The sequence below is a fragment of the Musca vetustissima genome, unplaced genomic scaffold (genome assembly GCF_032173495.1).
Source record: "Musca vetustissima isolate MV318-11 ecotype Yass unplaced genomic scaffold, APGP_CSIRO_Mvet_v1 utg24085, whole genome shotgun sequence".
Classification (NCBI taxonomy): Eukaryota; Metazoa; Arthropoda; class Insecta; order Diptera; family Muscidae; genus Musca; species Musca vetustissima.
The window spans coordinates 95458-108693 of record NW_026888985.1 but is presented as its reverse complement, the minus strand read 5'-3'; the positions used below and the strand labels follow the sequence as shown (position 1 = coordinate 108693).

The 13236-nt window shown below is 36.1% G+C and overlaps 1 protein-coding gene across 1 annotated transcript; it reads right to left on the bottom strand.

Moving 5' to 3' along the window:
* Nucleotides 1–2424: 2424 nt before the first annotated feature.
* Nucleotides 2425–5999, bottom strand: LOC133336762 (myosin-9). Its single transcript, XM_061545044.1, has 8 exons — nt 5912–5999; nt 5369–5838; nt 3900–4085; nt 3336–3841; nt 3023–3275; nt 2866–2952; nt 2625–2787; nt 2425–2563 (listed from the first exon to the last, which is right to left on the bottom strand). Exons 1-8 carry the CDS (start codon nt 5976–5978, stop codon nt 2433–2435), a joined length of 1863 nt encoding a protein of 620 aa, XP_061401028.1. The 5' UTR covers nt 5979–5999; the 3' UTR covers nt 2425–2432.
* Nucleotides 6000–13236: the final 7237 nt, after the last annotated feature.

Genomic DNA, 13236 nt, shown 5'->3' with positions numbered 1-13236 from the left:
CAGTACTCTGTTCAAAATTTTGCTTTAGTCGGACCACTATTGGGAGTTCGGTGCAATATTTACATTAAATCGGACGAAACTATAAATCGGAGCTATATCTGAATCTGAACCGATTTCAACAAAACTTGGCATATAACTATCTAGACCTAATTCAATACTCTATGCAAAATTTTATCTCAATCGGATCACTATTGGGAGTTTGGTGCATCAATAAGTTAAAATCGGACGAAAATATATATGGGAGCTATATCTAAATCTGAACCGATTTTCTCCAATTTCAATATGGTTCGTCCCTGGGCCTATTATGTGACTAAATCGACTCAGAAAGTGATTCTATGCATATTCTCAAAGGGAACCATGGGTTTATTTCGATTTGTTTGCCTGTTACAAACATATGCACAAAGACACAATACCCTGTACCCAGTGTGGTGAAGGGTATAAAAAGGGGGTTATATGGGGACTACCCTAAAAGGGGGCGAATATTAATAATTTTTGGAAGGGAGGTTTGTTACCATATACGACTACAAAAAACCAAATTACAAAGAATTTGGTTGAAAACGCGCTCAAGAACCCCAAAGTCAGAACCCTCAAAATACCAAAAATTTGGGGGTACCGTTATATGGGGACTACCAGAAAAACTCCACCTATATTTATAATTTTTAGTGGAGTAATTTGGTACCCAATAAGAACCCAATGTACAAAATTTCAGAGAATTCAGTTATAAAACGAGCTCAAGAACCCCACAATACCGAAAATTGGGGGTACCCTTATATAAGGGCTATCCAAAAAAATGGACCTATATTTTTAATTTTTAGTAGGGAGATTTGCTACCCAACAAGAACTCAAAGTACCAAATTTCTGCGAATTCGGTCGAAAAATGCGATCAAAATTCCCAAATTACCGAAAATTGGGAGTACCCTTATATGGGGACTATCCGAAAAAATGGACCTATATTTATAATTTTTAGTAAGGAGATTTGCTACCCAAAAAGAACTCAAAGTACCCAATTTCAGCGAATTTTGTCAAAAAACGCGCTAAATACCCCCCAAATACCGAAAATTGGGGAGTACACTTATATGGGAGCTATGACTAAACTTGGACCGATTTTCTCCAATTTCAATAGGGTTGGTCCTTGGGCCAATTAAGTGACCTGTGATAAATTTCATTCAAATCGGATCATAAATGCGACTTGTACTTTGTTTACAAAAATACATGGACGGACAGACAGACGGACATGCATAAATCGACTCAGAAAGTGATGGGTCTATCTCGATTATTTTTGCCTGTAACAAACATATGCACAAAGACATAATACCCTGTACCACAGTGTGGTGAAGGGTATAAACATGGTAGTTAGCAGCACCAGCTGGATTTCTCTTGATCAAGCAATCAAATTGATCATGTTGTGATAGACGAAAGGCATTCATCCAGTGTTAAAGACGTTCGATCGATACGAGGAGCGAATGTCGAGGAGCGGGCCATTACCTTGTGGCAGCCAAGGTTCGTAATCGTTTTTGATGCTACATACAGACGGGAATTCGACGCCGAAAAGCTGCAAACACAACAGATAGCAGAAGCCTATTCCGCTCAACTTACCCACTTGCTTAAGGGGACCCCCCATTCTAGGGGTCAAAAATTGTGTTAACTTAATTCGAATCTACACTAATTCAAGAATGTCCCTACAAAATTTCAAGTGAAAATCTCAAGAACTCTTGAAGATATAGCCGATTTATTGTGTCAGTATCAAGTGACGGCAAGAGTGATTGTCAAACTTTAAACGCATTTTTCTCGAATCTGTATTTTACGAATGGCGGGCACGACAACTAAAAACTAATAATTCAATCGGTTTCAAATTTTGACAAGTTTCTCTGGGAGTGTATAGCTCTCGTATGAACTAGGATAAAGCCAATCGGTGAAGATCTTCCTTATTTTTTAACCTAGTTTGTGGTAAAAATAGGCGATTTTCAAAAAAATTGTTCAAAGTTCAGGCATTTTGTTAATTGTTGTGCGAAGTTAATAATCGTAGCTCATACGAGAGCCAGACATGTACTCTTTCTAACACAGTTGGAATTTTCGGATTCCGATGTTCCGGCGAGGATTTATCATGCCCGCCATCAAAAATAAGGACTTATTTTTGATCACAAAAAAAAAACAACAACAAAATTTTTTTGTGAGTTATTTTTCTTACTTTTTAAATCTTCAAATATATATGTGCAAAGTTGCAAATCTTAACAAGCATTGGCATTCATTTACCAGCCCATTTAAAAACTTAAAAATAAAAAATCGACAGGGGGGGGGGATTCCCTTAACAATAAAATTTGTATTTAAAAAAATATATTTTATTAATCATTTCCATTTTTATATATTCTGAAATATCCATATATTGTATGTATGCACTACATAATATTTGTTCTCCTTCATATAATCCCTGTTTACTTCCGTCTGGCTGCTGGTGCAGCTCTGAATGGTTTACGCCTTGACTTGGCATCCACAATTAATACCGATTGACGTTTGAGGAAATTACGGGATGGGACCTCACTTTCTTCTTCATTGCCAGCAGCAGCTACAATATAATTATTATATATTAAAATTGAAAGTTACTTCATTTATTATTATATACTTACCGGAAGCTGGTGCCTGTTCAGGAGACGATGACAATGTTCCTGTGGCTCTCTGAGTTCGGCCAGCCAATAAATTATAATAACACATGGGCATGGCGGCTGGTTTTTCTGTTTCCTGTACCGATGGACTTTTGGGTGGTTGCAGGGCCATCATGAATTCTTCCTCCTGTGAAAAAAGTACAAGATAATATGAAGTAATTTTAAAGGAAAGAATGGTAAAAAAAATATTGCTTCATTTACTTACACTGATATCCAAATCTAATTTATCTGCAGACAATTCTTGTGGGATTTTGTTCAATTCTTGGCATTTTTCTAGTTTGAATTTTAAAATCTAAAAGAAATAAACATTTTTTTATTCAAATGTCTTTATCATATATATTTATCATATTTTGTTAAATAACCTGTATCAAATCCCTATCCTCTGCCTTGTGTACCAAAAAATCTGGCAGCTCTTGCACCTGAATACTGACATCTTTGTCCTTTAGCTCCACTTTGGTTTCATTTACCTCCTGCAGTTTGTAAATCATTTCACACAAACGATCCTTGATAAATTTCAAAACGTCCATTGTCTTTTCGGCCGATTCCAAATTCTTTTCACGCTCAATTTCAAAGTCGGCTATTTGACTTTTTATGTTTTCTATGACCTCTTGGTTTCTAGTGCGCAAAAGTTATAAACATTAGGAAAGATATAAGAATTTTTGTCCTCTCACTTACACTTCCTTTTCTTTAACATCGGAAAATTTGGAAGATTCCAATTCCTTGGTCAAATTTTCCCTCAACTCTTCCAAACTATTCTTTTCCGCCTCAGCAGCTGCTCTCAAGTAATTTAAACGCAATGCGGATTCCTTCTGTGAAGAGAAACGTTCAAATACCTCATGAGGTGAGGTGGCGCCCGATACTTCCATAAGGTTTTTAAACAACTCTTCCATACTGCCGGTGACATTTTTCAGTTGAGAATTTTCATCCTCCTCTGTTTCATTTTTCCCAGTTTGCTGTTCACCCGAACTGGAACCAATGCTATCCTGATGATGTATTGTTTTACCTTCAAAGAACAATTTACGTCCAATACGTTCCAGTTCCATTTTACGTTGTTCCACCAGTTTTCGAAATTCCATAGCTTGCCTTTCCCGGGTCTTTTGTGAGATATTCGCTTGATGTTCCTGCCTTTGAAGAATGATTTTGGCGGAATCGCGCATTTCAATGGCTTCGTTATGAATTTCCTAGAAGGAGATTTGAGAAAATAATATTGTGGGGATATTTTAAGGGTTCTTGGGTTACCTGTAGTCGACTGATTTCCTGCTGCTGTTCACTCAGGGCCACTTCCAATTCTCTGAGGCTCTTTTCAAAACGCTCGGCATCATTCATAAGAGAAGCCTCAATGGATCGATACTTCTTGCGAATATGTTCGGCCTCCATCCATTGGACATTGGTACGATGAATTTGATTTTCCAGTTGACAGACTAGCTACAATGCAAAAAGTGGACTATTTTTAATATTTTGCTTCTATAAAGGAATCTTAAAGACTCCATTAATGGAGTTTTATGGACATAGATTCCCATTAAAGATTTTTCAAAGAATCCTATAATGGAGTCAGCACAGGCTCCCTTAAAGCTGACTTCTAATGCTTCTATAAAGGATCCTTCACAGGCTCCTATAAAGGAGTCTTCATAGACTCCTATAAAGAAGTCTTCATAGACTCCTATAAAGGAGTCTTCATAGACTCCTATAAAGGAGTCTTCATAGACTCCTATTAAGGAGTCTTCATAGACTCCTATAAAGGAGTCTTCATAGACTCCTATAAAGGAGTCTTCATAGACTCCTATAAAGAAGTCTTCATAGACTCCTATAAAGGAGTCTTCATAGACTCCTATTAAGGAGTCTTCATAGACTCCTATAAAGGAGTCTTCATAGACTCCTATAAAGGAGTCTTCATAGACTCCTATAAAGGAGTCTTCATAGACTCCTATAAAGGAGGGTTCATAGACTCCTATAAAGGAGTCTTCATAGACTCCTATAAAGGAGTCTTCATAGACTCCTATAAAGGAGTCTTCATAGACTCCTATAAAGGAGTCCTCATAGACTCCTATAAAGGAGTCTTCATAGACTCCTATAAAGGAGTCTTCATAGACTCCTATATAGGAGTCTTCATAGACTCCTATAAAGGAATCTTCATAGACTCCTATAAAGGAGTCTTCATAGACTCCCATAAAGGAGTCTTCATAGACTCCTATAAAGGAGTCTTCATAGACTCCTATAAAGGAGTCTTCATAGACTCCTATAAAGGAGTCTTCATAGACTCCTATAAAGGAGTCTTCATAGACTCCTATAAAGGAGTCTTCATAGACTCCTATAAAGGAGTCTTCATAGACTCCTATAAAGGAGTTTTCATAGACTCCTATTAAGGAGTCTTCATAGACTCCTATAAAGGAGTCTTCATAGACTTCTATAAAGGAGTCTTCATAGACTCCTATAAAGGAGTCTTCATAGACTCCTATAAAGGAGTCTTCATAGACTCCTATAAAGGAGTCTACATAGACTCCTATAAAGGAGTCTTCATAGACTCCTATAAAGGAGTCTTCATAGACTCCTATAAAGGAGTCTTCATAGACTCCTATAAAGGAGTCTTCATAGACTCCTATAAAGGAGTCTTCATAGACTCCTATAAAGGAGTCTTCATAGACTCCTCTAGACTATTAAAATAGGTTCCTAGCCCTAAATATGAAGTTATCATCATATCCTTTTCTCACCTTCCGATTATTATCCTCCTCCAATGTCTCTGGTGGTTTTTCACCCAAATTTTGTTCCTGTGCCTCTTTGTTCGCCACCAATTCCCGGTATTGCTCCATCAGCTTGGCAAAATGTTGCTTGCGACACTTGAAACGATGCCTTAGCAAATCCAATTGTTTACGATTTTCGGTAATTTTTAAATCCGTCAAGAAAATGGCATCGTCAACATTTTTCGCCCCAATTGGATAGCTTACCTTACCCACAACAATTGTGGGTAAAGCTGAACTAGTTTTTCGCACTTTCTCGCCAGGCACCACAACCGCTGTTGCGGCTGGAGTTTCTTTCATAATAACCGAACGTTGCAAGGGATTACGTAGTCGCCCACACTTAACAATTAATTCTTTGATTTCCTTTTTCAACGTTGAAATGGTATCGCAGTTGATGCGATTTTGTTTTTGCCATTCAGCTAAATTGGCGGTCTTTTGGCCTTCTATAGAAATGAAATATTCAGTAAATAAAACAGTAATTTTATTGTCTCCTCAAATTCCGTGTAACTTTCTTACCTGCCAGTAAAATGCGTTTCTTAATTTCAGCAATTTTCTGATTGATATCCATTTTGTCCGTGTCCATTTTTACGGGATATTTATTTGTCTGTTATATTACGAAAAATATGTCAAACTATCCTCCGGTCGAATGTATTGTTTCGTTATTGTAGCCAAACATTTTCCATTGGCCCCAACAACGGTTGCTATAAACAAACTGAGTGAGGGTGCACAAACTATTTTGTTTATTGTCGGTTTCCTTGCCATTAATACTGTTAAATCTACATAGAAATGTCTTACAAAGTTAGAAAACATTGAAAGGGATCTGCTTAAAGAAAATCTCATCTACTCTTAGAATACATATTTTGTTGTCAACAGATCCTCTATATGTCCTTCCTAAGTCCAAAGAACTTCTTTAGATCCTCGAAAGATAGATTGATATATAGAAAGATGTTTTTTTTATCATTTATAGAGAAAGGCCGTTGGAGACCGTCTACAGATCTACAATATATAAAAAAATCGATTTCCTCTCAAATTTTTTTCTGGGTAGAAAATCTCCCTACAAAAAATGATCTTATTGGTCCATATTTCAAAGTAACCCCCACAGAGCAGTACTCCAGTTATTCGGTATTTTGGTGACTTTAGGCTCGTTTTTTCAAATGAATTGGTTTTAAAATGATATGTGGGATTCTCATTGGGAAGAAAATCCCCCTATCCAAAAGTACAACAATTGGTGCATATTTCGGGCACTTAGACACGATGGAAACGTTTCTCAACAGATTTAACTGTAATATCATCCAATATGTTCCAAATTTTATTTAAATTTACTCTGTATGTGCATAGCTATCGTATGAACTAGGATAATTGTAATAATTTGTGGTAGGAAATAGAGTATTTTCCAGAAAACTAAATCCATATATCCGCCATGTTGTTACTAATTGTTTGAAGTTAATAATCCTATTTTCGTACCAGAGACAGGCATGTAATTTTCGAATGCCGTTGTTTCGGGTCTAAGCGCCAAGGAAGATTTTTTATGCAGGCATGCTGGAAATTCCTGAAAATGTTGTTTTTACTCACCAGTAAATCGAAATGAAAAATTACAGCAAATTCAATGGGAAAATACTGCAAAAACTTAAAAAATTCTGAACATATGTGGACCATGTCGAAACAGAGACATATATGGAAATTGATTCTTTTGGGGGAATTTTCCACCACTTTTTGACGTATGGGCGGTATTTCAGCCATAATTAACACGGCCTTTCGCGTGGCCATATCCACATTTGCCTAATTGTGTCAAATGGCATGATCTTGGTGACCAGTTGTTATCGCCACTACGAAATATTACGCGGCCCGGAAATGTCTCTTGCAAAAAGACATATTCGCTCGAGTTGTGTAGCATGTGACATCGTTTTGTTGAAACCACATATTCTCAAAGTCGTACTCTGCGAAAGCAAGCAAAAATTTAGGTTATTGACCATAGCGCTACGAATTGATAGTCCTTTTCGTAGAAGTAAGTATCAATAACTCTTTCAGACCAAAAGAGCACATCGAAAAGTGATTTTTATACCCTCCACCATAGTATGAAGGATATATTAATTTTAAATTTATTGATCAGGGTAAAATTCTAAGACGATCTAGCCATGTCCGTCCGTCCGTCTGGTGTAATCACGCTATCTTCTGAAGGAATTGAGATAAGGTGCTGAAATTTTGCATAGGTTTGTCTTTTGTCTGCAGGCAGGTCAAGTTCAAAGATGGGCATTATCGGTCCACGTTTAGCACTTATATAACAGTACCCCCTAATTTTCGATATTTTCGGGTTCTTGAGCGCGTTTTTCAACCGAATACGCTGAAATTTGGTACATTGGGTACTAAATGTCTCCTTTGATCGTATTTTCCCACCGAATTGGAGTAATTTACTATTTTGAGTTCTTAATAGGTACCAAATCTCTCCACAAAAAATTGTAAATATAGGTCGATTTTTTCGGATATCCCCCATATAATGGTATGGGGTATTTGGGGTTCTTGAGAGCGCTTTTCAACCGAATTCGCTGCAATTTGGTATTTTGTAGTCGTATATGGTAACAAATCTCCCTACCAAAAATGTTTACCATTTGCCCCTCTTTTGGGGTCGTCCCCATATAACCCCCTTTTTTTATTAAGATAGTTATCTGATTTGCTCCGCGTTTTTTTCACCTACGGCGAGATAAAAAATTAGAACGTAAGGTTCGATTTAAACCTAGCCCCTGTGTAGAGGTTTCAAAAGGAGTGGACCGATTTCTCCATCTTCGAATTTGAACTAAGTTAGGAAGAAGTAATAAGATGGGCAAAGTTTGGATGAAATCTAAATTTTCTGAAACGGATTTGGTCCAAAGAAACATGGGGTCTAGAACCAATATTTCGATGAGGCACATTTTCGCCGTGTTAATGTGTACACAACGTCATTAGCCATAAGGCTGAGGCTATAATTCTCCATTAAACATTTCTGAAATTTGTATTATGGCTTACATAATCCGTTTTTAGAAATGTCGGTATAGGTCCACTTTTTGGTATGTTCCCTATATTTTCATTTCTAGTACCTGCTAGTAGTTTACTAACATACCCACGGAGTGAGAAAAGAGCTTAGTCGTTGCAGAAAATTGTGTTCGAATAATTGCTATCCACGCCCGTTGTTCAAGCCCCACGTTTCTACGACGCACAGTGTCACCATCGCGAGATAAGATGAGAATTTATAGAAAACACTCCAATTAGAGTAAATATGAAATTTAAAATTCATACGTCATGTAGTTTTTCTCTACAAAGGCTCAAATCTGATTTTTTTTTTTTTTTTTTTTTTTTTTGATGATCAAATATTTTAATATTTGATCACCAAAAAAAAAAACTCGAAATGGATAACCCTGTATGTTATCCTCCAATATCCCGAAAAGCAAAATTACAGCCACTTCGTTGTCCAAATGCGCCTAGAATCTCCACCGAAAATCAGCGGTGCCAACATATAGGAGCTATTCCAAAAGGTGGACCTATATATAAGTCCTTTATTTTGAAAGTGGTTTAAATCCATTATTCTTATATTGAGATATTTAAAAGTTTGGGTCTGATTTTATTCAAAAATATTGTTAAGTGGTATTAATTTTATTTGTGGCTTTGTGCCTTTAAACATGGTAAAATATTAAACGTAATATGTTTTGTAAGTTTTTCTAAAAATCAGAATTTTTATCAGAACCTAAAATTGACTTGAACCACTTTTAAAATATACGACTTATATCCAATTGGCAAAAATTCTAGTTTAGGTGTTCTTCGACGAATATTTTGAGTTATATTACTGTGTTTTAAACCGGCTGTAAATCTCCTTTACACTTTTCAAATATGTTAAACACTAAAATAATTAAAAACCAGTGAGCGAAGCAGTATAGTCGGACGGGATCGACCATATGATACCCTACACAACGAAATTATAACTTTCTGTGGTTCTATATTCTGAGCTTGGGCAATATTTCACGATATTTGCACCCCCTTGACCGACTAGAGGTCAACAAATTTTACAACTATTAAGTACAGCCCTTCTAATCACTTGTTCAGATTCACCGTGGGTTGTGTTGTGATGTTCGGTTTTCAATTTTGGCCTATAGATCGACTCGAAAAAAAAAAAAAAAACAAAAAATAAGTTTTCGGTCCATTTCATCCCAAAATTATTATCTGATCATCACCGAAAATTATAGGCGTTGTCAGTGACCATAACTCGAACCTCATGGAAAATTTCAAAACGATCAGCGCTATATTTCCGCCCACTAGTGTGATAATAGGTTACTAAATAATATATGAATACGTAACCACCTGTAAATATTTATGTGTAAGTCCCGCATCCGCGTACATACGACAATATAATTGGTATCAATTTAAAGGTCAACCACTCCTCTTGAACATACTATCAACTTCTAGGGTCTAGGACCTTCAGGTGCAAATATATACAACATAGAATACAAATTTTGTAATTTTTCACACAAAAGTCAGGGTCCAGTTGACCCGCTAAATATTGACCGATGTTTATCAAAACAGGCATACTTATTCTTTGGCCCGATCCCTTTCTCCGTGCAAAAATTCGCGGTGTTTGGGTCATAATTGGGGCCTCTGGAGCGACGATGACGATCGGTACTTAAAAGTGGGTCAAGGACCAATATTTCGCGGCGTTACAAACTTTTGGGGCTGCACAAAGCTATAATACCCTGACAACATAGTTGTGTAGGGTATAATAATTTACCTATTTGATTAAAACTTTCATTTTTCGTTCATCACTCCAGTTCTGACTAATAGAGTTAGGGCGTATATGAGCAACATCACTGTCTTATTAGCACATACCACCTGAAAATTCTCTATGACTGTGTGACGTAAATGGAATTATTTTCTTCTTCATTTGTGTTTCCGTTACCTTTTGTAAGCAATTTTATTTCCTCTTTCCTTAAAGATTTCCAAGCCCGTTTCCCGTTTTGTCATTTCACTCTTGTTTGGTATTACGAGTATAAAGATGGCGACGGCGACAACGTCGACACGACATGTGTGTCGAGCCTTTTAATTTGTCATTAGTCCACTGGCTGTTCCAATTCTGTCTATTCAAATGTAAAGATGTGCAATTACACTGTCACAATTTGAAGCAAACGAAATAAGAGTGTTGTCCCTTAATATCACTTCAAACGGGAAAGATGTAGGGAAAATGAGAGTTGTTTCTAGCATTCTCTACTACTGTCCTTCCCATGATATAACTTTTACTTGTTCTGCAAAATTTTAAAATCTTTATTTTTCCTACGTGTACTTTCTCCTAGTTTGCAAAGTTTGTAACATTTAAAGCAAACCAAATAATTTAGAATGATTTTACAAGCATTGACAACAGATGTTGTTAACAGTCACCCATTTATAGCAGTCATATTCTGTAGTATTGCGTTCTACAAAAAAACGAGGAACACATTTTCTGATTTCAAATGTTTAGAAGGACATTTTCAGTACAAAGCCGTCGTCGTCCAATGAAATAAGTAAAAAACGTAATGTTGCCATTACAATGAAAATTTATGATAACTTAAAGTGTCATTGCAAACGATAACTGGGTACAAGGAGAATAACAAACAAACAAATAGGACATCATGAACAGGTGTTCTACACCAACATGAAACTAGGGAACAAATTACGTTTAGTTATAAGAAAGGGGTTTGTTGCGTCATTAGCAAAATAATACTGTATGTAAATTCATAGTTGGCCCACTTGAAAATATAATATTTGCTGAGTCCTTGGCTGGAATTATTTTTAAAAAAATTAGATACTTAAATACGGACGGTAACTAGAAATGCCATGTTCTGAGAAAATTGAAATATGGAATTTGTCAATGCTAAAACAACTACAAGTGAAACTGACTTCAACTTTAAAAAAGTGACGCGTATATTAACAAAAGTTGTTTGCGATGTCGTAAATTTGTTTAAAAAAATGTAGTTAAAATCAGTAAGTTATATATATATATATATATATATATACTGTGTGAATGTGTGCTCTATGCAAAATTCTCTGTCAATTGAGCAGAATTAAAGCCTTTGGTGTACCATTTGTATACCCTACACAACTATTTTGTCAGTTTATTATAGCTTTGTGTATCCCCAAGAGTTGGTAACGGCGCGAAATATTGGTCCTAGATCCACCTTTAAGTGTACTGATCGTCATATCTCGACTAGCTGAATCGATCTAGATATGTGTCTGTCCGTCTGTCCATTATAAAGAAGATCCCTATTATTTTTGGTAATGATCCGTTAAATTTAGTAGTTAATTGCTCTAGAGTCCACAATTTTGACCCTTTCCTGAAGATCGGTCAATTTAGCGGGTCAAATGGACCCAGACTTTTGTGTGAATGGCAACATGTGTACTCTGGGGCGTATATATTTACTCCTGAAGGACATAGACCCGATAAGTTAATAGCATATCCAAGAGGAGTGGTTGACCTTTAAATTGACATTATATGATATTATTTTGAAACATATTACCCTACAAGAGGACGGAAATGTCGGCCTGATCGCTTTGAAATTTTACATGGTCAGTACGACGCTTGTAATTTTCGGTGACTTACAAAGTGATTCTATGCATATCCTCAAACCGAACCATGAGTCTATCTCGATTCCTTTTGCCTGCTACAAAAATATGCACAAAGACATAATACCCTGCACCAAAAAGTAGTGAAGGTTTTGAAAACCAGTGAGCGGAGCAGTATATTCCAACCCTGGGTAATAATTAGCGATATTTGTACTCTCTTGACCTCTAAATATTGACCGTTAATTTTTTTGACAGCCATTCGAATTTATTGGTCATATCGTAAATGATGCACCACAGTCCCTATATATGTTTTGATTTGCACGAAATTTGGCGTAGGGTACTGAATTAGGTTCAGAATAATGTGTGCTAAGTTTCGTGAAAATCTGTTCAGACTTAGATATAGCTCCCATATATATTTTCGTCCGATTTAATGTAAATTGTGCACTAAAGACCCAAAGTTTGGCCGAAAGGCACACAATTTTATACAATGTGCAGAAGTTACTATAATTAAAAGTTTTGTACGTTGAAGTATTTCTGGCAACCTCTTTTATATATTTGTTTGCCTGTTACAAAAATATGCACATTGTGGTTTCTAGAGCGACTGGAAAACCAAAAAAAAAAAAAAGTTTTTGGTCCCTTTCAACTCCGAAATATCATCAGATCATCATCGAAAATTATAGACATCGTTATTTCAATATAATGTCAATCACTCCTCTTGGATATTCTATTATTTTATACGTTCTATGTCATGTGTAAATATATACGCCATAGAATATACATTTTGTAATTTTTCACACAAAAGTCTGCGTTCATTTGATCAGCAAAATATTGACCGATCTTCATCAAAAAATGCATGACTTTTCCATGATCAGAACCCTTTTTCTGTGTAAAATATCGTGATGTCGGATCATAATTGTGGCTTCTAGAGCGTCCAGAAAAACTGACTAAAATAAAATTGTTGATCCATTTTATCCCCTAAATATTAACCGAGCAACCATTGGGAAATCCATAGGGGCTACATGCAAAATGGCATTAAAATTTATCCATCCCTGTAGTCTGTATCGTGTTTACAATTATAATGGACAGACGCGGCGTTACAAAACTTTTGGGCCACACAAAGCTAGAATACCCTTACAACATTGTTGACAATGCCAATTCATGAATTTAAAAATATACAGGCGATAGTTTACTAGCCTCCCAAGATTAATTTCTATTTTTGGCATTTTTAATGTTTAACCATTTCTTAGAGTGAGGAAAACATTTTTGCAGAAATTTTTCGATAAAGG

Coding starts and splice junctions, on each gene's coding strand:
- LOC133336762 (XM_061545044.1), bottom strand. CDS start 5,978: ATGGACACGGACAAAATGGATATCAATCAGAAAATTGCTGAAATTAAG. Junction 5,839..5,911: donor GAAACGCATTTTACTGGCAG/GTAAGAAAGTTA, acceptor TCATTTCTATAG/AAGGCCAAAAGACCGCCAAT. Junction 2,564..2,624: donor TGAACAGGCACCAGCTTCCG/GTAAGTATATAA, acceptor ATTATATTGTAG/CTGCTGCTGGCAATGAAGAA.